At 43.9% G+C, this 23,334-nt stretch overlaps 2 protein-coding genes across 3 annotated transcripts; one reads left to right on the forward strand and one right to left on the reverse strand.

The window, feature by feature from the left end:
• Positions 1–3,499: 3,499 nt before the first annotated feature.
• On the forward strand, positions 3,500–8,782 carry LOC124667829 (probable E3 ubiquitin-protein ligase RZFP34). Of its 2 annotated transcripts, none has more exons than XM_047205072.1 (12): positions 3,500–4,850; positions 4,992–5,547; positions 5,661–5,748; positions 6,579–6,638; positions 6,722–6,757; positions 6,848–6,925; positions 7,013–7,056; positions 7,165–7,205; positions 7,702–7,784; positions 7,885–7,976; positions 8,066–8,171; positions 8,291–8,782. In XM_047205072.1, the coding sequence occupies exons 2-12, from the start codon at positions 5,381–5,383 to the stop codon at positions 8,393–8,395; spliced, it is 900 nt and encodes a 299-aa protein (XP_047061028.1). In that variant the 5' UTR covers positions 3,500–4,850; positions 4,992–5,380; the 3' UTR covers positions 8,396–8,782. The 2 variants fall into 2 exon arrangements, with proteins under 2 accessions (XP_047061028.1, XP_047061030.1); XM_047205074.1 differs by having other exon boundaries at positions 3,502–4,850; positions 6,725–6,757.
• A 3,858-nt stretch (positions 8,783–12,640) lies between these two features.
• LOC124668627 (FCS-Like Zinc finger 10-like) lies at positions 12,641–14,509 on the reverse strand. The gene is made up of 3 exons (XM_047205733.1): positions 14,364–14,509; positions 13,036–13,749; positions 12,641–12,947 (listed from the first exon to the last, which is right to left on the reverse strand). Exons 2-3 carry the CDS (start codon positions 13,701–13,703, stop codon positions 12,833–12,835), a joined length of 783 nt encoding a protein of 260 aa, XP_047061689.1. The 5' UTR covers positions 13,704–13,749; positions 14,364–14,509; the 3' UTR covers positions 12,641–12,832.
• Positions 14,510–23,334: the final 8,825 nt, after the last annotated feature.

Below are 23,334 nucleotides of genomic sequence, written 5' to 3' on the forward strand. Positions count from 1 at the left end.
AAATGTATTATAGTAGCAAGAAAGCATAAATATTGTAGCAAGAAAAAATTCTTATTATAGCAAACTGTGCATTGATGAAAAAATAATGGTAGCAAGACAAAATTTCCCAAAAGAATTGTAGCTAATAATTTATACTATATTAGCAAAAAGAGCAGATAATTGTAGCATCACATTTTCGTCACAAAAACCCAAATTGCCGGAGAGATAGTAGCAAACAATTTACACTATATTAGCAAAAATGCAGAACTAAAAGTAGCAAAAAGAAAAAACTATTGTAGCATCATAATATATTTTTTCTATTGTAACAAACTGTTGGGTAGCATTACAGAGAACGGCCAAAAAGGAGCACCGGATCCATGGCGGAATCCCGCGTTGCCCCACGTCCTGAACTCGCGCGCTGGCCGGCGGCGAGGCGAAAGTGGGAGAGATGGCCGACGGCGAGGATGCAGGGGAAGTGCGCGAGCTCGCGGGATAGTAGGCCGGCGGCGAGGCGACAGTGGGCGAGCTGGCCGGTGGCGAGGCAGCAGCGGTCGAGCTCGGGAAGAACCACATGCATCTCGATCCGGCCATGGATGGAGCTCCGAGCCGGCGCGGGTTGCGGCGATGCAGAGAGGCCGCCTAGATGGCGCTCCGGCGGCGGGGGAGGAGAGGAGGGGAGGGAGGCCGCCATGGATGGAGCTCCGGGGCGGCGCGGGAGAGGAGGAGGGCCGGGGATGGCCGCGGCGGATGGAGCTCCGGGGCGGCGCGGGAGAGGAGGAGGGCCGGGGATGGCCGCGGCGGATGGCCGCCGGGCGCGAGGTGGGCGGCGCCGGGAGCGGAGGCGCATCCATGGGGGCGTGGGCGGTGGCGCTGCCTGGGTGTGGTGTAGCCTCCGTTCCTATCGATGGAAGAGATGGTAAGATCGTGGTGGGACCCACTCCATCGCTCGCTTTCGGAAGGACACGCGTCGTTCGCTCCGTCCGGAGGATTTCTGCGCTGTTCCCCCGGGGGAGAGACAGCGTTTTCCATTACGAATATACGGGACGAAACGGTTTGGTTGCGGATAAATACTTCTTTTGGATCTTTCATTGAAATTCGGACTGAATGAACTGCCCCCCCCCCTTCCCTCTTCCCGCGGTGGCCTTGCTCGGTTCACACTAGAGGACCCCAAACCATAAAGTCAAACAACCCTCCTCCCCTTGTATCCCCCCCACTAGAGGTGACCATAAGGATGTCGTGCATTTGCTAAGGAAGGTAGCGGCGAGGATCCCGTCGCTTCGCGCCCTGCGGTGGACTTCAGACGCCAAGGCAACGCTGGCTTGGCGGTGAGCATCACACACGGATGTTGGCCTTTCCCTTTGGCCGTAAGGATGGTGAGGAGACAACCTTGTGGGCGGTGGCACCCGGTGCTGCTCGCTAGCCCCTGCTCCAAATCTGGGGGACGACAACTCCTCCCGGTGCACCATTCCCTGGTTGCGTTGATATCCGGTGGCTGTTGGTCGCCAAATTTGTTGCATGCCAAGGCAGTGGAGGTGGGGACAAGAGAACCTGGTGAAATCCATGGCTCGTTGTGCCAACCACAACGGCGGCGACACCTTTGGGCACCGTTTTCTTCCCTAAAAGCATTGTTGAGGTACTTTCCCTTCTCCCCTCCCCATCTCTTTACCCGGGAGAAATCCTAAATCTTTGGATTGGGCGGAAGCGGCGCCCTTGGCATCATCACCTTTCTTGAAGGTGCTGCTTTGTGTGAGAAGGGTTGTGGGCGTGCTTTGGCACGGCTGTCAATGCTGAGGTTCGAGTCATGGTAGTGGCACTTAGTGTGTTGGTCCAGGACCATGCATCCTCTTTGGGTGTTCTTGGCTCGTGCCTTGCGTAGGCTCACTAGTGGATCGTGTCCTCGTGCATGGGCAGGGAGGGGGAATGGTTCCTCTCATCCATTTGTAGCGGCGTGATCATGATGCTTCTTGCGGACTCTGCTCCGTCCCTTGGCGACGTGACAATGGCTCTTCTTCATCACAACTTCTACATCAGTGGATTCACAAATCAGCTTCCTCTCCTCGTGAGTGAAATCCATGTTTGGCGGCAAAGCTTCTCAAGGTGCGCTCAGTGCAGCGCAGTGACATGCATAGTATCTGGTCCTATCGGCAGTTTGGTCCCTAGTCCTTCCTCTACTCTAGGGTGAGCGTCTCCAATGTCGATGGTTCGGTGCCCTCAAGCCAGGGCAAGGGGTTAGGGGTCCCTCTTCGAACATGGAGGAGGATGGTCAGGCGAGCAGATGAGCATGCCCAACCTCTGGAGTTTCTACCTGAAGATTGTCTCTGCCATTCCCATGGTGCTTCGTTCGAGATCGACAACATTGATGACTACGAGCTAGACTTCATGTTTCCTCCTTTTGTTTGTTGTTGTCTTTGATGTTGTAAGTTGTTCATCAACACCTTGTATATGTCGTGTGTTTTTCGTGACCTTGTGTAATCTCTAGCCGATCGATGACTTCGTTACTTCAAAGTCAGGCTCATCTCGAGCCTACTGTTTCAAATTAGGACCGACATGTAGCATATAATATGGACTGATTTACTCAAAACTAACTTTATGTATTACTTCCTCTCTTCACTAATGTAAGATATTTATATATTTTGAAATAAATTAGATGTTGATTAAAATGAGTGAACTTACACGCTAAACACGTGCATACATTAAAAAGACTAGAAGGAACATTAGTGAACCAAGAGAGTATGATTCATGACCACTGTGGCTACTTAACTTTGCCCTTGAAAAGGTTTGATGTATTAGTTGCCATATATTTTTCGGATATTGGCCAATATAACTACGGGATATAGTATAACTTTGGATGCGGACAAATATTAGTAAATATCACATATTTGTTCGTATCTTTAATCACTAACCATATCGGTGACCATACTCCGGCTCAAAATATTTGCCAAAAAAAATATGTTTACATTTATTCAGATACATTTATTATTGAATAATTATTTTAAACTGTGAGAACCAATCTGAGGTTGGGTGGTTAGGAGGGTGGTTGTATCCCCTCCTCACCAGAGTTCAAACCCCAAGTTTGGCATTTGTGTGTCTCATAAAGTGGTGGAATATTCATTCAGTGGGAAGGCGATGTTCTCATCAACAGCGAGGCGCCTGTGGCGACTTCGTTAATTTTAAGATCCAATTCGCTGGCAAAGGTGCTCATACAGGTAGGGTATGCGTGTATGCATTCATGTGGGTGCGTGTATGCGCGTGACGTCTACGTTGTAGTGTGTTTCTCAAAACAAAATTATTTTAAACTGCACTACAGTGGATGAGGTCGGAGCATGCGTGGCATTTCGAGACAAGTATTTTATATTGATTCTAATTTTGACATTTTTCCAGATATTTTTGTTGGCCAGCCCAGGCCAGCGTAGGCAGCAAGGAAGATAAGGCCAAAACCTGAGTCCGGGTCGCCGGAATCCTCTGGAAACCGTGTGTCCTCGGAGGCCGTTTAAATACCCTCCCCTTCCAGCTTCCAATCGGAATCACATCCAGCTGCTACGCCACAACCCCCTGTCGCAGGTTTCGTCCCGAGCCGCTCCCGATTCCCCAATCCACGCTCGCGCTCCAGGATCCAGCCGCGGTTCGATTCGCCGAGGCGACAGCGCCGTCCTGCCAACTTGATTCGGTCCTGCAGTCAGTGTGCGCTAGGAAGTTCGTCACACGCCTCGCGGTTCTGATTTTGTTTTCTGTTCTAGCTTTATTTAGCTTGCTCGATCTGTGTAGGTGTGCGTGCGAGTGTGTGGTTTCTTCGGATTGCTTGCGCCTGCACCTATGTGATGATTATGACTAACTGCTTGATTTTCGCCATGTTGGTCGATTGCTTGATTTCGCTGTGATGAATGATTTTCTGATTCGCTTTAAGCCTCGTCGTAGAATACTGTTTGATGTTTTAATTTAGTTAAAAGTCCGTCTCCAACAATTCAATTCAATTCAGGTGCTGCATGTATTTGATTAATTTTTGAGTGACTGTCCCGTGGTTTGGGTATTCTTTCCCCTTCTAGGCAGTAATGCGGTATGATGTTTGCTCGGTTTTACTTGCTGGCTTGTACTGTTTGGACGTGTGGGGATAATTGTCGCAGTAAGCGTATCAGTGATTCATATACATATATATCGCACGATGAGGAGGCATTTGCTGTGCCAATAGACTCATGTTATTGCAGGAAATTTCCCTCTACAATTTCTAGATCCCTGCTCATACATCATCAGTTCTTAGGTTGAGTTCACAACTTATCCTTCATCACTTCCTGTGCTTTTCCGACTAATCCAAACTGCTATGGACACTGGGACACTTCCTCTCCTTGTACCTGAAACGGTTCCCTGGTTTTGGTTCCTAGTTCAATTTTCCTTGCACCAAAGGCATAAACGATGTTCTTTCACCAATCAAAATCAATTATTCTCCGAAGAAACAAGGATGGGGGGAATGCCCATCATCTGAACAATTTCATTCAGGCGTCATTGCTGCTAGCTACTGACAGGATATTGGGAACGCAGCAATTACCACTACTTGCTGCGTGCAACACTGGTTACTTATTTTCTTTACTTCGCGGCAGTTGGCAGAGTTTTGGGGGGAAAGTAATTTCTCTTATGCAGGTTCTCTTGATGGTCTTGCCTCACTAGTTATCAAGACGATCCCTGTTAAGTAGGAAAGTATAGATAGGTTACATTTCAGGTACAAGCCATTGAAGTCATATGTAGGACGCTGGATCTCTCAAGATGTTCTTGATTGGAGAATTAGACGAAGTTTAGTTTATTTACGGAAATGCCACGGTTTTGAACCAAAGTTCAGACAAGTTTCTTCTGTTGAAGATGAAGCCGGTGACTGCTGGGAGGTAGGCTTCCTTGCAATCTGACGTATTAAGGAACCTTTCAGTTCCACTAGCAAACACATCAAATCCTTGTCATAAAACCGTCCCATCCCTTTCACCTTTTGTTTCCTCGCATTTGATTCTATTACGTGTTCCTCTTGCCAGAGAACGGGAGCCAGCACCACGGTAAAATCGACGCAGAAGGATCACTGTGTACGAATTGCTTGGAGATTCTTCTCTCGATGGATATCAATTGCGTAATTTGTTCTTTCACAGCTCACTGTCCAGCTAATCTATTCAAGCCTTGGTTGTTTGGTCAACAAAGTGTGGGATTTTGCTGATTGGAAGCTGTTCGGTGTTGCTTTGGTCTTGTTTTGTTCATATACTTGGTCGTCAGCAGTATACAACAACAAGAAATGCATGCAGTGGTTTCCTCCTTTTTTGGAGCTGTGACTGCACTCTATATTGAGAGCCATCCTGCTAAATGCATAAAACTTGCAGGTAGTTGTGTTGTGTTTCCAGCGTGATAGCTTTAGCGGCATAAATCAGCCTACATGGCTGCTGTGCAACTCGAGTCTGTTGCTGCTCAACATGCGAAGGATAAGCTAAATGTGGAGATATTTCCCCAAGGCCCTTTAGTTGATGGAAAGGACACATCCAGGGTCAAAGGTTCTAGCCCTGATGATTATGAGAGGTTGGAGAAGGGATTAATGCAGTATGGGTATGCCCCTCTGTTAGCTCTGTGTTATCTTATTTTCATATAAGATCACATCATATCAGCGTTTTCTTGACAAACTCTTACAATACGAACTTAACAAGTATGTCCTGATACAGGTGTGCACATTACCGAAGGAGATGCCGCATTCGTGCACCATGCTGCAACGAGGTTTTTGATTGCCGGCACTGCCACAATGAATCAAAGGTACAATCTGGAGGAGCAATATTTGTATTTTTAATTTTACATTGATATTCTCAATGATTTTGATATTGGACACTAGAATCGATGGACCACTCTTAGACGGAGTTTGATTTGACAGTTGTTAATAATGCAATTTGAATCTTACCAAGTGTACTTCTAGAAAAATAGCGGGACCATGTTTTTAATAAGATAGTTGATAGGGCTGAAACGGGTGACTCATGCTTTACCGCCACTGAATACGGTGTTTCTCCAAGCCTAGAAGAAATGGTCAATGTAGAAATGTTCTATATTGGGAATTACAGTCAGTTCTTCCATAGTTGAGTATGATATAGAAAGATATGAGATTACTTTGGTTGTCAGAGGATACTCTATTTTTTTATGGACCACTAGATTGATCTATGCAGTCTGCTGCTCATTATGATTTGTGCACGGTTGCTGCACATATGGAATTCTGACCAAAATCTGTAATCAGTCAGTTGCAGTTTTATTTTGAAATTTTTCATCTGATGTAGTACCTGTTAAGTGCTGATACAAGGGACCCTATTACTATTAGGGACATTATATATGCATATTGACACTAGATTAGGTGATGTAATATCACGTGGTACGTCACAATTGACATTTACGGTTGATAATTTATATAGTCAACTCTTGTTCTATTTCTTGGTGTTATTTTGGATCTTCGGTTTATATTGCATTTTTTAAGGGACTTTATATTGCATAATATATGGTTGTTCATAAACGACTTACATTTCCAATTGCTGTTTTAGTGTCTATTTTTTTCTAGAATAAGGTTTGGAAATGTGGAGAACTAATGTACTATGTGTTAACAGAATTCGATTAAAACTGATGTGATTAGGCGGCATGAACTTTCACGTCATGAAGTGCAACAGGTTAGTCTCATCACTAGGTCTACCAATACTTTGCAGCCCGGGTTATTATTACGGTCATACTGACTTAGTTATCTATCTGTAAGCAGGTCATATGCTCATTATGTGGTACTGAACAAGAGGTTTGTGACTGAACGATTGTCATTGCCTCGTAAAAGTAATATTTTTCATGTCTAGTGTCATCATGCTGCCTTTTACTTGTCTGTTGCCAGGTGGGGCAAATATGTATCAGCTGTGGTGTATGTATGGGAAAGTATTTCTGTGAAGTGTGCAAGCTCTTTGATGATGATGTAAGCAGGATGAGCCTACATATTATCTTGTCTAGTTTATCAAGGTATATGTAGGAGTATGCCCATGCTAAGACTTTGTGATTTCAGATCTCAAAACAGCAGTATCACTGCCATGGTTGTGGAATATGTAGGTATGCAATGTTTAAATGTGAATTTCAATCTTGAGTGGTATGATCTGATTTCTTTGAGACAAAGTATTTATTTAAAGTTGTACTTGAATTTGACTCTATCCTCTACAGAATTGGTGGCAGGGAGAATTTCTTTCACTGCTCAAAATGTGGTGCGTATCTTTGGCACTCTTTTTATTAAAATTCATTCTTGTAGTGTATTTATGTAGTATACTAATATGATGCCATTTAGGAGGCTTGCTGCAACTTGTTTGTACAGACCATTTTCTTCTTAGGCCTCATGTGTTGTTACACCATGTTGCAAGACGTGTATGTGATTTGTGTTAGAAAATAGGAAATATTTTTTATTTTTTCAGACATTTTCCATATCTGTTGTAAGTTGTAGATTACTAGGTGAATAATGTTCAATAGAACTTTTAACTCGAAATTCTGCAATTATTACAAGTATATTTCTCAAGTATTTATCATTCTGAACCACACTAATACCCTATGGTGTATATTGTACTGTTTGCTGTTGTTATTTTAAAAGAACTTGCTTTAATTGGATTTATATTATATTTACGCTTACGAACTACTTCTGTATAACTATATTCACTTTATTCGTTTTGTTCAATTGGTTTATCCATTGTTTGTTTATATATCATGCAGGATGCTGTTATTCTACAGTGTTGAAGAACAGCCATGCATGTGTTGAAGGAGCAATGCATCATGACTGTCCAATCTGCTTTGAGGTTGGTGTTTAGTGGCTCTTTTTGATCTGTTATTCCCTTGATGGAAAACTTAAGCTCTGACTTAAATTTATCTTCTGGCTGATCCTGTCATGATTTTCAGTATTTGTTTGATTCAACAAACGGTGTGTCTGTCTTGCCGTGTGGTCATACAATTCATGAGAACTGCTTGAAAGAAATGGAGGAGCACTGCCAGTAAGCTTAATATGACCTTCTGTATATAATAGTTTATCACATTTAGTGCTAGGCTTATGGCAGCTGACATGTCTGAAAATGAAATTCAGATTCGTATGCCCGCTCTGCTCCAAGTCAGTATGTGACATGTCAAAGGCATGGGAGAGACTGGACATGGAACTAGCAAGACTGTCAGACTCCTGGGATGATAAAATGGTATTGTGCTTACTCTTACTAGAGCAATCTTGGAGAACTAATAACCGATCTCAGTGCTACATACTTCTAACTGAAGGCTAAGTTTGTTCGCCGCTGCTTATCAACTTCTCTGATTGTAGGTTCGCATATTATGCAATGATTGTGGGGCAATATCGGAGGTGCATTTCAACTTGATTGCCCACAAGTGCCTGAGTTGCAAGTCATACAACACCCGACAGATTTAAAGTAGTGGAACATTGAAAGGATTCTACGTTCTGCAATGGTTGCCGTATGCGCATTCCTTGAAGTTGATGCGCTCCAGCAGCTGATATGCATCATCAGGAAGATAATAACTCTACCCTTCTGCAATGGGCGCCAAATGCGCATTCCTTGAAGTTTTATGGGCGCCAAATGCGCATTCCTTGAAGTTCTATGTTCTCCAGCAGTTGAGATGCACCATCAGGAAGATCATTAGACAATCTAATTGTATTCTCTGCTGCCGTTCATTTCTTATGCTTCATTGGGTTGTGTTTGTGTCGTATCTTTTTCTGTGTCAAATGTAACCGTCTCGAAGTGTGGTCGCACAAGTTCACACAAAACCAAGCCAATAACAAGGAAAATGTGAGCAGTCAGGCGCATACCCTGGTGGAGGGAAATGGTTTTAGATCAAAGGCGTCTCTGCCCCATTTCATTTCAAAGAAACGAAACCAAGTTCACAGAGTTCTCAGCATTCCAGATATTACAATTTCTAAAGAAATTTACAGTCTCCAGGAAAACAAACTACTACTCACACAGCAGCTATATGGAATAAACTAAGAATCAGAACTTCATGCGGATCTCAGCCCATGCCCTAGGTCCCTCCAGCATCTTCCTCCGCTTCAGCGCCGTCTTAGCCGGGGAGTTTCGGAGGCTCTGCTTCAGCACCGTCTTAGCCGGGGAGTTTCGGAGGCTCTTAAGTCCAGCGTCATGACCCACACTTCTAGCAAAGCTCCTGCTTGGGGAGGACACAATGGCACCCACTTTCGGAGCAATTATGCAATCCTTCTCCAAACAATTTGTAAACCACTCCATATTAGTCTATCAAAATATATTTCATTTCTCATCTTCCAAGAATTTCACATAACAGCAGAAGTCATCATATTAATAGCGCAATTTATACGATTTTTAGTAATGACAGCAATCTCCCGCCAAACCAAATTGACAATATCACAAGAGAAACATAAGTGTTCTACACTTTCATTTTCAGCACAAAAGAGACATCTTACCTCCTGTCGTTTAGATAAGTTATCTCTAGTAAGCAGTTTATTATGGGACAACAGCTTAAGAAAAACGTGTACCCTAGGAGGCACATTTAACTTCCAAACAGATGGAACAAAAACCGGGGTAATCCCCCTGAAATTGATCACAACATATAAAGACAGTGAACTGTAGACCCCTGAACTATTCAATTTCCAGACTCTTGAGACAGCCTCGGGTCTTGTTCAATTGTTACCAAATCTTCCCACATCCCCACCATTTTTTGATTAAAGTTTCTCCTAAAGGAGAGTTTAAGCTCTTCATCAACCCAAATATCACTAATTGTCTTATTTTGTTCATTGCAAATAAAGTATAGTTCGCAGAAGTGAATAGCAAGGCTAGTGCCTCCAAACCACTGATCCTCCCAGAATTTCACACTTCTCCCATTACCAACCAACCACTGATATCCAAACTTGGCAGCCTTAAACGCTCACAACACCCCTTTCTAAAAAGGAGAGGCATGTGAATCCCTACACGCAAAGATGTTTGGATTTTGTGTATTATACTTGTATTATGATCATCCAAGTTATACATTTTTATCTAGGAGCTTAACAAAGAAATATTTAGATCTCTAATATTGGGAACACCTAAACCACCAAAGTCTTGTTTCATGCTTACCAGCTCCCAATTTGCCAGGTGGTACTTATGATGCCCCTCATAATTATCCCAGAGGCAGTGAGCCATCTGAGAATTAATGGCTTTAATAGCCTATTTGGGGAACTTTAAAATAGACAACAAATACACCTGAATGCTTGCAAGACAAGACCTGATTAAAATCAGTCTGCTGGCATGAGATAAAAGTTTGCCTCTCCAACCAACAATTCTTTTAATAATTGCATCAATAATTGGTTGGAGATCCTCTTTCCTCAGTCTATCAAAATGCAAAGGCACACCAAGATATTTTATAGGCAACTCACTAATTTTGCACCCAAAAACTTGAGCAAGGACATTACTATCATCCAAAGATACATTGATTGGAATTAAGTCACTTTTATTAAAATTGATCCTCATACCAGAGATTTGCACAAAAAGAGCCAGGATCCACTTCAGGTTGTGGACTTGTTATATGTCATTTTTAAGGAAAATCAAAGTATCATCCGCGTACTGGAGGCCAAAGACCCCACCTGGCCTAAAAATGTGAAGAAGACCAGAAATGAAGTTTTGTTGAGCCGCTTTAACAAGCATATGAGTGAAAACACCCGCCACAAAATTAAAAAGCAACGGTGACAAGGGAAATGTGAGCACTCGGGCGCTTAGTTAGAAGCCACTGGTAATAAAAACTAATGTGTAGAGAGATATAGAGAGTTTTATGTTTGAGCCACACTTCCATTATTCAATTTTTAATAGATCGATATATCACTTTACATATGTGAGAGTGCAGTGGGATTGCAATAGCGTCACTTTTGGAACAGGACAGGTCACAGGAGTGGATTTCACAACCACAACATGACGCAAGTACTACGAAAAAAGCTATCACGAGTAAAACAGTGATTTTTGTACGAATTATCTGTAATACCCCCAATGGATGAGACTGTTTGTACATACGTGAGGGGCTACAATCTATCAGCTTGATAGTGCCTGGATGCTAGCTGCATCGATCTAGTCAAACGCATTCTCCCCTCATCTCGCTCTTGTTCCGCTGAGCCCCTCCACTTTCTCACCGAGCCACTCCCCCTTCCTCTCCGCCGGAGTAGCCGGCCAGAGTTGGAGGGGAGATGGCGCCGGAGTAGTTAGGTGTAGATTTAGGTTTAGTGTTTGTTCCTATATGGTGTATGGCGTTGATGCCGAGAGGGAAGTGGCAGATCTCGTCGGCCGGATCTGGCACTGGCTTGTTCTCCTTCTCTACCTCGTCGAGCTCCGGTGGCCGAAGCCGGAGATGTGGCGGTGGGGGGAGACGAAGATCTCCGTAAATAAGGTTGTTACTGGCGGAATGGGTGGCCAGAGGTACAGCGACAAGCTTCTTCTTCTTCCTCATCAGGGTGGCGAGAGGGAGGAGTTGTTGCTTGTTGTCTTCGACTGGTCGTCGCATCTGCAGCAGGGAAGCTCGTCGGCTTCTTCTCGGAGGTTCTCCACGGCGCCATTGTCGCCGTATCCCATGGCTGAAAGGCAGCCCCTCCATCGGAGGACTACCACGGCACCTCTGTCGTCGTATTTCATGGCCGAAGGGCGGCCCCTCCACCCTCGTGTGACGGCGATAGGCCGTCCTCAAGGCAGCAGCAACCTCCGTCAGGCGTTCCTGCCAGCTCGGAGGCTCTCCAGTTTCGTCGGAGTTGGCTCCCACCTCTACGCCCAAGTGGTCTCGTCCCGGCGGCGTAGAGGTTGACTCCGGCGAGGTGAAGGAGCTGGACCTAATCGCTTTTTCTGGTTTTATTTCAAGGTTCTCAGTGCAATTTGTAAGGGCCAGCTTGTAATTTTCCTGTTTCCTTTAGACCTTATCTGTAAAATGTACTCCACCGCCGAAGAAATGAAGTCCTAGGTCCTTCAGGACCTCTCCTGTTATACCAAAAAGATCTAGTCAAACTAGTGCAAGCTATCTGTAAAACACAAGGCAGACAGTGTTTGTTAAATTGACAGGGATGTAGGTGCGTTGGATGATTGAGTAGGACGAGCGGTTTGATTTAATCGTCTTGCCCGTTTCTTCGCTACAAATTGTTCTTCCCCGAGAAAAACCCTGAAAAGAACCATCCAGAAAAGAAAAGGATCGCCTGAAGAGGTTGCAAGAAATCAAGACATCCTGCATTGGATACCCTTGGCGTTTCGCCTATAGCACCCGTACTGTCCAATGCTTAGGTTTGCCTACCTGCGTCCTTGCGTTGATGCGACATGCTACTGTAGCTCGACAGGGGCCTCTCTGCAGCTGCAAGCTACAGCACAATGAATGGCAAAGCTGATAATTGCACTGCGACTGTAGTAGTTAGTGCCTCTGACAATCCACCAGAGCATCATAGTTTCTCTTTTAACTTTTCCTGAGTAACCAGTGAGTAGTAGTAACAGTTACCCGTTGTGCGAGCATCAGCTAGGTTAGTGTAAAAATGAACAGTTTACAGTCGTTAATCAAAGAGTTAGCAGTATTTCGAAATTTAAAATATTAAGGCTAGGTGGAATATATAATATAAGAGGGTAATATAATTGGTGTTTTTGGTAACACATCGATATTTGAGCATTTCTAGTGTTACAGCCAAAAGTCAACCCCAAATACCCATGAAAATGGTCTAGCCATTGCACTATGGCAGACACTGGCTAACTCAAAACCTCTCCTCCATTCAGAAAAAAACTAGAATGAGAAGCGTTTTTCTCCTTCCCTACTGAGCCCTACTAGTTTGAAACCAAAAACAAGAGCAGACGCTTGTGGGCAACGGTACCCTGCCACCACCAGCGAATCTTGATCAATTCAGAGCAGCACAATTGCCAGAATCCAGCATCATAAGCTCCTCCACCTCCTCGATCTCCTCCTCAATGCAGCACTTCCTGCACTCGTTGCTGCAGAACGCCTTCTCGCCCCTGCATTCCAAGAAGAAACACAAAGCTCAAGAACTGAACACAACATCAGCAGATGTTAACAGATGCAAGCAGTAAGTTCAGTACTCACATATACATGTACATGTCCCTGTCCTGTCGCAGCCTCCTCCTGCAGTAGGAGCACAAACCAGAAGTGACACCATCAGCTGGCATCGACGGCCATGACTGCTCGCTGATAGGCTCAATGCTGAAAATTGGCCTGTTGGAACGAACACCCTTGGACACCTCCACTGTCTCGCCTCCGAGAATGTGCGTCGTCCTCGGGTTCGGGCCATGCTGGATCACGCAGGTGTACTCTTCGTCTTCACACTGAGCAAAGCCTGTAACCCCGTTCATGGCGGCACCAGTCGAACCGGTCTTCTGACCAGATGCATCGGTAGCCACCTTTGGCAACGCAAGCTCAAGAAATGGTCTAATGGATTCAAGAAAGGAGTTCTTGCCCCCAAAGTGCAACGAGCTCTCGTTGGCTGTGAGGGCATCGACGAGACCGAGACCAACTCTGGGAGAGCAAGTTCTGAGCTTCAGATCAGCTTCAATACCTTGTAACCCTGAGGCCTTAAGATTGGTGTTCACAGTGTTTGATGGCAGATTCTTGAAATCCAGAGGCGAGGTTGGGCTCCAGACTGAGTCAGGGTCTACTGCATTTAGGCCTTTGTTGCTTAGCCTCACAAACAGGCCAGGGGCCCTGAAGAATCCAGTGCCCCTCGGTGCAAGGTTCTGGTCGGTGCAGTTGTCCATGGCCTTGCTCTTGAGCGCTAGCAGCCAAGATGAGAGCAACTTGTCTCTGAAATGGTCAAACAAATTGTTCTTTATCAGATCAGCAGTGGGTGACGCGAGCTAATAAAAAGTTCAGAGAAATTTCAGCTTTTGCTTTTCACTCATCGCATCGGGTCAAAGGATCAAAGAAAGGAGGAGAACGAGGATCTATAAACGAGCATACAAAAAATACAAAAGAAAAGCATGTGCTTGTTCCAAGCACAATCATCTCATCCTTGCAAACTCGAAAACAAGATCCAAAATTACACTCACTTGGACTTGTTCAAGGTAAGAAACACTAGAACACCACGAGCCAAACAAAAGAACAGCGCAAGTTCCTCCCCCCGCAACCTTACTCCCAAGTCCCACAGACCACAGTTGCTTCAAGAATGATTTATACTTGTATAGGAATGCAGCAAACAGAACTCACAGTTCGAAAACCGCTAGCACTAGCACGGAAGCGAAAGCATCCGATGAAAATCGCAGCCCATATCAAACAATTAATAACTGAACTGCTAATCACAAGCCCGGATTTGGAAACTAGTAACCAAGAACTGCAAAAACTTAGGGACCAAGTATACACAAATCAAGAAAGCGCATGGGTATCTTTTCCCAAACAAGGAGTAGAGTGGTGATGCGTACCTCGCGGCTATCGATTCGGCGGCCGGGTGCTTGGAGCTTCAGCCGGTGTCCCTCCTTGTGCGGCGGGGATGGTTAAGAAGCGCCGGGGAAACTAGGCAAGGAGAAGGGGGGAAATGGAGGCGGCTTCCACAGTACTCTGCTTCTCGCTCTAGACTTGTTGCTCCTTCTCCTCCTCCCTGCTTTCCATGTGGTTTCTTGGGTGTGCTTGCTGGTGTGTTTATGGGGAGAAGACAAGTGTCCTGGGCGCGGACACGCAGCATACAAAAGCAACGGCCGGGTGCGGTGGCTTCTCCAGGGCTCATCACATCTCTCCTGTTTTTTGTTTTTTCTTTATTTAGTTCTTTTCTTTTCTCTCTCCCCTCTTTTGTTCTTTTGTGTTTCTTGCAACGCACTCCACTGTTGCTCGAGCTGAGAAAGTTTCTTGGGAAACATAAATACTAAAGCCTAAGTTTAGCTCAGAGATGCCTATGTTTAGCAATATAGTAATGCTGGACTTTAGTTAATTTTACACGGAAACTGGACTTTAGGTTCACTTTAATATCATTTTTTAGAGGCACTTTAATATTCTTGGAGATGCTTTTTGTTATGTTCTTAGACGACTTTCAAAATCTTATCCGGTGCTCCGTGGACCTTGTAGCTCACACTTTCAAAATGAAAGTGAAATAATGCTTCCTAGGAGGATTTTTCGCCTAATTGAGTGTAATACTATTATTACTTCCATAAAGATATCAACGTCGGCAACAGTGTATGAAGCCGTCGAAAGCTTTCCTTATGCTTGGCAACGGTCTTATTCGAGTCATGTGTGGAGTGAAGAGAGTGATGCCAATTTTACCAGCTTTTTTTCTATTACCTAGCCTTAGGACCTTGCAAAATTTGGTTTGACGTCAGTGGTAAAAAAGTCGTTCAAACCATTTGGAACCCGACTAACATGTTTCATCGAGGGCGAATACTCCTTAAGTCATGTCCAAAATCTTGTGAGAATGCAATGGCACCATACGTGGCGGATATCGGAATTCTTCCAAAATCCCGGTTAATTGGCAAGTTTTAAATATATACATCGATATATTTTGATATTATATGTGAAATGTCATCCATGTGAATCATTTATTTACCCCCTCCCCTCCCCCCACCCCCCACACACACACCCATGGCGGCATGGGCACTCAAATATATATTGGACCCTAAATGAATAATGTGTGTGAATGATTTAGGTTTAAGTCCAAGAGAAGAGTGACCGGTGTTGGCGGCCTACATAAAAGAAAAAAATAGTTTTAACGAACATTGGATATTTTTTAGGTTTATGGTCCTTTGTGAAACAATGTTCATTGCATGAAAGAACGTGGTATCAAGAGTGGGCATCCAATGTTGGTGAAAAGGATAAGTATTCTAGTGCTCAACCTTTTATCTCATCTAAACTCAAAAAAAAATCCAAAATCTTTTGAGCTTAGGTTTTAGGGTCTTTGGCTAAATTGTCCTAGGCCATAGTACCTATAGCTTAGTGTGGAGTGTTTACATAGAAATGAGCCCAAACTTTTGTTCTTCGCAATGAACGCAGAGTTCTTGACGTGTGACGGAGTGACATGTGTGGTTTGTTGCCATTTTTCGATAAAGATAATATATTAATATCGAAAGATACTAATTACACCTAGCCTCTACAACAATGCAATACCCTAACGGCAGTACGGATGCACACAACAACAAAAATAAAAAATAAGAACAAAAAGTCCCGCTACGGTATACAACCCTAACAACAACAATACATCCCCCACCAAGACAACATCTGAACTTCATGGTCTCCAATAGCGACACCTCCAAAAAAGGGAACAGTGCACACATGTCATCATCGCCCGATCAAAAGATCTTAGGTTTTCAACCGGAAGATAGTCCCCGCTCTTAAAACAATGCCTTCAACAAGGCAATTGTCACGCACAACCAATTAAGGTCAAACCTTGAATTTTCACCCTGAAAGGTAAGACTCTCAACTTCACATGTGCTGCCGCCTCCACTTGCATACTGCTGCTACAAAAACCAGAACACCAAGCAAGTCCCTCAACATCACAGGGACTCGAACCTCCATTGCTAGTCCTCCAATCCATGCTTCATGATATTCTCCGCTTATGATTTTACCATGGACCAAAATGTCATCTGATGGCAACACAAAGCAGAGCTTCACTCCGCTCCCTCCAGAACAAAACGGTCAGAATAAAAGCATGGGTGCGCACGATCGAATATCACATGATCTAACAAACTCCAGGCATATAACGTGCATTGTTACATTCGCCAGCGGAGCCTTCCGGAACTTATCACTTCGGTCAGATGAAGAACGCATCCAGCAGGGGCCTGAAAGGACACGGATGTCGCCTAGAGGGGGTGAATAGACGGTTTAGAACTTTTAAGAGATGGGCTTAACAAATGCGGAATAAACTAGCATTTACTTTGTCAAGCCCAAAACCTATATACTATGGTTCACATATATGCACCAACAACTTATGCTAAGCAATACAAGCAACTATGTGATAGCAAGATATATAACTTCAAGCACGATGGCTATCACAAAGTAAAGTGCATAAGTAAAGAGCTCGGGTATAGAGATAACCGAGGCACGCGGGAGACGATGATTTATCCCGAAATTCACACTCTTGCAAGTGCTAATCTCCCTTGGAGAGGTGCGGTGGCTTAGCTCTCCCGAACATCACAAATTGCCTCACCTTGAGGTGTGGTTGCTCGATGCACACCAACGCCACAAAGGCCTCACCCCATGATGCGGGAGTCACACCACACACCGAGCGCCACGAAGGCACCTCACCTTATTCTCCGGTGACCCTCGGCACAAAGGCCTAGGTCACGGTTCCACTAAGGGTTTTCCTTCGAGGTGAAAACCGGGCCCTACACAAAGATTGGGGCACACATCTGATGTCTACGCCCCCTCCTTTTCCTGTAGACAGTGTTGGGCCTCCAAGAGCAGAGGTTTGTAGAACAGCAGCAAGTTTCCCTTAAGTGGATCACCCAAGGTTTATCGAACTCGGGGAGGAAGAGGTCAAAGATATCCCTCTCATGCAACCCTGCAACCACAAAGCAAGAAGTCTCTTGTGTCCCCAACACACCTAATAGGTGCACTAGTTCGGCGAAGAGATAGTGAAATACGGGTGGTATAAATATATATGAGCAGTAGCAACGGCACCGGAAAAGTGCTTTGCCCGGGACGATAAACAAGCGGTGGTAACGCAGCGGTAGTAACGCGATAAAAACGAGTAAACAAGCAGCGATAGCGATATTTAGGAACAAGGCCTAGGGATTAGACTTTCACTAGTGGACACTCTCAACTTTGATTACATAACGAATAGATAAATGCATACTCTACACTCTCTTGTTGGATGATGAACACCATTGCGTAGGATTACACGAACCCTCAATGCCGGAGTTAACAAGCTCCACAATTCAATGTTCATATTTAAATAACCTTAGAGTGCATGAAAGATCAACACGACTAAACCAAGTACTAACATAGCATGCACACTCGTCACCTTCACACTATGTAGGAGGAATAGATCACATCAATACCATCATAGCAATAGTTAACTTCATAATCTACAAGAGATCATAATCATAGCCTACGCCAAGTACTAACACGGATGCACACACTTGTCACCATTACACCGTGCGGGAGGAATAAACTACTTTAATAACATCACTAGAGTAGCACATAGATAAATTGTGATACAAAACATATTGCAATTATAAAGAGATATAAATAAGCACTTCACTATGCCATTCATAACAGGTGAATAAGTATTACGTGAAATATAGCCTAAGAGACCCACACGGTGCACACACTTGTCACCTTTACACACGTGGGACAAGGAGTCTCCGGAGATCACATAAGTAAAATTCACTTGACTAGCATAACGACATCTAGATTACAAGCATCATCATATGAATCTCAATCATGTAAGGCAGCTCATGAGATTATTGTATTGAAGTACATAGGAGAGAGATGAACCACATAGCTACCGGTACAGCCCCGAGCCTCGATGGAGAACTACTCCCTCCTCATGGGAGACAAGCAGCGGTGATGAAGATGGCGGTGGTGTCGATGGAGAAGCCTTCCGGGGCACTTCCCCGTCCCGGCGGCGTGCGGAGCAGGAGACTCCTGTCCCCCAGATCTTGGCTTCGCGATGGCGGCAGCTCTGGAAGGTTTCTCGTACCGTGGCTTTTCCGTATCGAGGTTTTAGGTCGAGGGGGCTTAAATAGGCGAAGAGGCAGCGTCAGAAGGTCAACGAGGAGACGACACCATAGGGGGGCGCGGGCCCCCCCTTGGCCGCGCCGGCCTAGGGTTTGGTGGGTGATGGCGTGTAACTCACACGTTCGTTGGGAACCCCAAGAGGAAGGTATGATGCGCACAGCAGCAAGTTTTCCCTCAGAAAGAAACCAAGGTTTATCGAACCAGGAGGAGCCAAGAAGCACGTTGAAGGTTGATGGCGGCGGGATGTAGTGCGGCGCAACACCGGGGATTCCGGCGCCAACGTGGAACCCGCACAACACAACCAAAGTACTTTGCCCCAACGAAACAGATGAGGTTGTCAATCTCACCGAGCTTGCTGTAACAAAGGATTAACCGTATTGTGTGGAAGATGATTGTTTGCGAGAAACAATGAGAACAAGTATTGCGATAGATTGTATTTCGAGTAAAGAGAATTGGACCGGGGTCCACAGTTCACTAGAGGTGTCTCTCCCATAAGACGAACGGCATGTTGGGTGAACAAATTACAGTTGGGCAATTGACAAATAAAGAGGGCATGACCATGCACATACATATCATGATGAGTATAGTGAGATTTAATTGGTCATTACGACAAAGTACATAGACCGCCATCCAACTGCATCTATGCCTAAAAAGTCCACCTTCAGGTTATCATCCGAACCCCCTCCGGTATTAAGTTGCAAAGCAACAGACAATTGCATTAAGTATGGTGCGTAATGTAATCAACAACTACATCCTTAGACATAGCATCAATGTTTTATCCCTAGTGGCAACAGCACAACACAACCTTAGAACTTTACATCACTCGTCCCGGTGTCAATGCGAGCATGAACCCACTATCGAGCATAAGTACTCCCTCTTGGAGTTACAAGCATCTACTTGGCCGGAGCATCTACTAGTAACGGAAAGCATGCAAGATCATAAACAACACGTAGATATAACTTTGATAATCAACATAACAAGTATTCTCTATTCATCGGATCCCAACAAACGCAACATATAGAATTACGGATAGATGATCTTGATCATGTTAGGCAGCTCACAAGATCCGACAATGATAGCACAATGGGGAGAAGACAACCATCTAGCTACTGCTATGGACCCATAGTCCAGGGGTAGACTACTCACACATCACACCGGAGGCGACCATGGCGGCGTAGAGTCCTCCGGGGAGATGATTCCCCTCTCCGGCGAGGGTGCCGGAGGCGATCTCCTGGATCCCCGAGATGGGATCGGCATTGGCGGCGTCTGCGGAAGGTTTTCCGTATCGTGGCTCTCGGTCCGGGGGTTTCGTCACGGAGGCTTTAAGTAGGCGGAAGGGCAAGTCAAGAGGGGGCACAGGGGCCCCAGATGACGAGGCGGCGCGGCCGGGGGTGGGCCGCGCCGCCTAGGGTTTGGGCGCCCGTGGCCCCACTTCGTTTCGTCTTCGGACTTACGGAAGCTTCGTGGAAAAATAGGCCCCGGGCGTTGATTTCGTCCAATTCCGAGAATATTTCCTTACTAGGATTTCTGAAACCAAAAACAGCGAGAAAATAGCAACCGGCACTTCGGCATCTTGTTAATAGGTTAGTTCCGGAAAATGCACGAATATGACATAAAGTGTGCATAAAACATGTAGATAACATCAATAATGTGGCATGGAACATAAGAAATTATCGATACGTCGGAGACGTATCAGCATCCCCAAGCTTAGTTCCGCTGCGTCCCGAGCGAGTAAAACGATAACACGGATAATTTCGGAGTGACATGCCATCATAACCTTGATCATACTATTTGTAAAGCATATGTAGTGAATGCAGCGATCAAAACAATGTATATGTCATGAGTAAACAAGTGAATCATAAAGCAAAGACTTTTCATGAATAGCACTTCAAGACAAGCATCAATTAAGTCTTGCATAAGAGTTAACTCATAAAGCAACAATTCAAAGTAAAGGCATTGAAGCAACACAAAAGAAGATTAAGTTTCAGCGGTTGCTTTCAACTTGTAACATGTATATCTCATGGATATTGTCAACATAGAGTAATATAATAAGTGCAATAAGCAAGTATGTAGGAATCAATGCATAGTTCACACAAGTATTTGCTTCTTGAGGTGGAGAGAAATAGGTGAACTGACTCAACATTGAAAGTAAAAGAATGGTCCTCCATAGAGGAAAAGCATCGATTGCTATATTTGTGCTAGAGCTTTGATTTTGAAAACATGAAACAATTTTGTCAACGGTAGTAATAAAGCATATGCATCATGTAAATTATATCTTATAAGTTGCAAGCCTCATGCATAGTGTACTAATAGTGCCCGCACCTTGTCCTAATTAGCTTGGACTACCGGATCATCACAATGCACATGTTTTAACCAAGTGTCACAAAGGGGTACCTCTATGCCGTCTGTACAAAGGTCTAAGGAGAAAGCTCGCATTGGATTTCTCGCTATTGATTATTCTTCAACTTAGACATCCATACCGGGACAACATAGACAACAGATAATGGACTCCTCTTTTATGCATAAGCATGTAACAACAATTAATAATTTTCTCATTTGAGATTGAGGATATATGTCCAAAGCTGAAACTTCCACCATGGATCATGGCTTTAGTTAGCGGCCCAATGTTCTTCTCTAACATATGCATGCTTAACCATAAGGTGGTAGATATCTCTTACTTCGAGACAAGACGGACATGCATAGCAACTCACATGAAATTCAACAATGAATAGTTGATGGCGTCCCCGGTGAACATGGTTATCGCACAACAAGCAACTTAATAAGAGATAAAGTGCATAATTACATATTCAATACCACAATAGTTTTTAAGCTATTTGTCCCATGAGCTATATATTGCAAAGGTGAATGATGGAATTTTAAAGGTAGCACTCAAGCAATTTACTTTGGAATGGCGGAAAATACCATGTAGTAGGTAGGTATAGTGGACACAAATGGCATAGTGGTTGGCTCAAGTATTTTGGATGCATGAGAAGTATTCCCTCTCGATACAAGGTTTAGGCTAGCAAGGCTTATTTGAAACAAACACAAGGATGAACCGGTGCAGCAAAACTCACATAAAAGACATATTGAAAATATTATAAGACTCTACACCGTCTTCCTTGTTGTTCAAACTCAATACTAGAAATTATCTAGACCTTAGAGAAACCAAATATGCAAACCAAATTTTAGCATGCTCTATGTATTTCTTCATTAATGGGTGCAAAGCATATGATGCAAGAGCTTAATCATGAGCACAACAATTGCAAAGTATCACATTACCCAAGACATTAATAGCAATTACTACATGTATCATTTTCCAATTCCAACCATATAACAATTTAACGAAGGAGAAACTTCGCCATGAATACTATGAGTAGAAACCAAGGACATACTTGTCCATATGCTACAGCGGAGCGTGTCTCTCTCCCATAAAGTGAATGCTAGGATCCATTTTATTCAAACAAAACAAAAACAAAAACAAACCGACGCTCCAAGAAAAAGCACATAAGATGTGATGGAATCAAAATATAGTTTCAGGGGAGGAACCTGATAATGTTGTCGATGAAGAAGGGGATGCCTTGGACATCCCCAAGCTTAGACGCTTGAGTCTTCTTAATATATGCAGGGGTGAACCACCGGGGCATCCCCAAGCTTAGAGCTTTCACTCTCCTTGATCATGTTGCATCATACTCCTCTCTTGATCCTTGAAAACTTTCTCCACACCAAACTCGAAACAACTCATTAGAGGGTTAGTGCACAATAAAAATTAACATATTCAGAGGTGACACAATCATTCTTAACACTTCTGGACATTGCATAATGCTACTGGACATTAGTGGATCAAAGAAATTCATCCAACATAGCAAAAGAGGCAATGCGAAATAAAAGGCAGAATCTGTCAAAACAGAACAGTTCGTATTGACGAATTTTAAAATGGCACCAGACTTGCTCAAATGAAAATGCTCAAATTGAATGAAAGTTGCGTACATATCTGAGGATCATGCACGTAAATTGGCTTAATTTTCTGAGCTACCTACAGGGAGGTGGACCCAGATTCGTGACAGCAAAGAAATCTGGAACTGCGCAGTAATCCAAATCTAGTACTTACTTTACTATCAAAGGCTTAACTTGGCACAAAAAAACACAAAACTAAGATAAGGAGAGGTTGCTACAGTAGTAAACAACTTCCAAGACACAAAATAAAAACAAAGTACTGTACGTAAAAACATGGGTTGTCTCCCATAAGCGCTTTTCTTTAACGCCTTTCGGCTAGGCGCGAAAGTGTGCATCAAGTATTATCAAGAGACGAAGTGTCAACATCATAATTTGTTCTCATAATAGAATCAAAAGGTAACTTCATTCTCTTTCTAGGGAAGTGTTCCATACCTTTCTTGAGAGGAAATTGATATTTTATATTACCTTCCTTCATATCAATGATAGCACCAACGGTTCGAAGAAAAGGTCTTCCCAATATAATGGGACAAGATGCATTGCATTCAATATCCAAGACAACAAAATCAACGGGGACAAGGTTATTGTTAACGGTAATACGAACATTATCAACTTTCCCCAAAGGTTTCTTAGTAGAATGATCAGCAAGATTAACATCCAAATAACAATTTTTCAGCGGTGGCAAGTCAAGCATATTATAAATTTTCTTAGGCATAACAGAAATACTTGCACCAAGATCACATAAAGTATTACAATCAAAATCTTTAACCTTCATCT

Source organism: Lolium rigidum, chromosome 6 (genome assembly GCF_022539505.1).
Source record: "Lolium rigidum isolate FL_2022 chromosome 6, APGP_CSIRO_Lrig_0.1, whole genome shotgun sequence".
Taxonomy (NCBI): Eukaryota; Viridiplantae; Streptophyta; class Magnoliopsida; order Poales; family Poaceae; genus Lolium; species Lolium rigidum.

Coding starts and splice junctions, on each gene's coding strand:
- LOC124667829 (XM_047205072.1), top strand. CDS start 5,381: ATGGCTGCTGTGCAACTCGAGTCTGTTGCTGCTCAACATGCGAAGGAT. Junction 5,749..6,578: donor ACTGCCACAATGAATCAAAG/GTACAATCTGGA, acceptor ATGTGTTAACAG/AATTCGATTAAAACTGATGT. Junction 6,758..6,847: donor TATGTGGTACTGAACAAGAG/GTTTGTGACTGA, acceptor GTCTGTTGCCAG/GTGGGGCAAATATGTATCAG.
- LOC124668627 (XM_047205733.1), bottom strand. CDS start 13,703: ATGGACAACTGCACCGACCAGAACCTTGCACCGAGGGGCACTGGATTC. Junction 12,948..13,035: donor AGGGACATGTACATGTATAT/GTGAGTACTGAA, acceptor CTTGGAATGCAG/GGGCGAGAAGGCGTTCTGCA.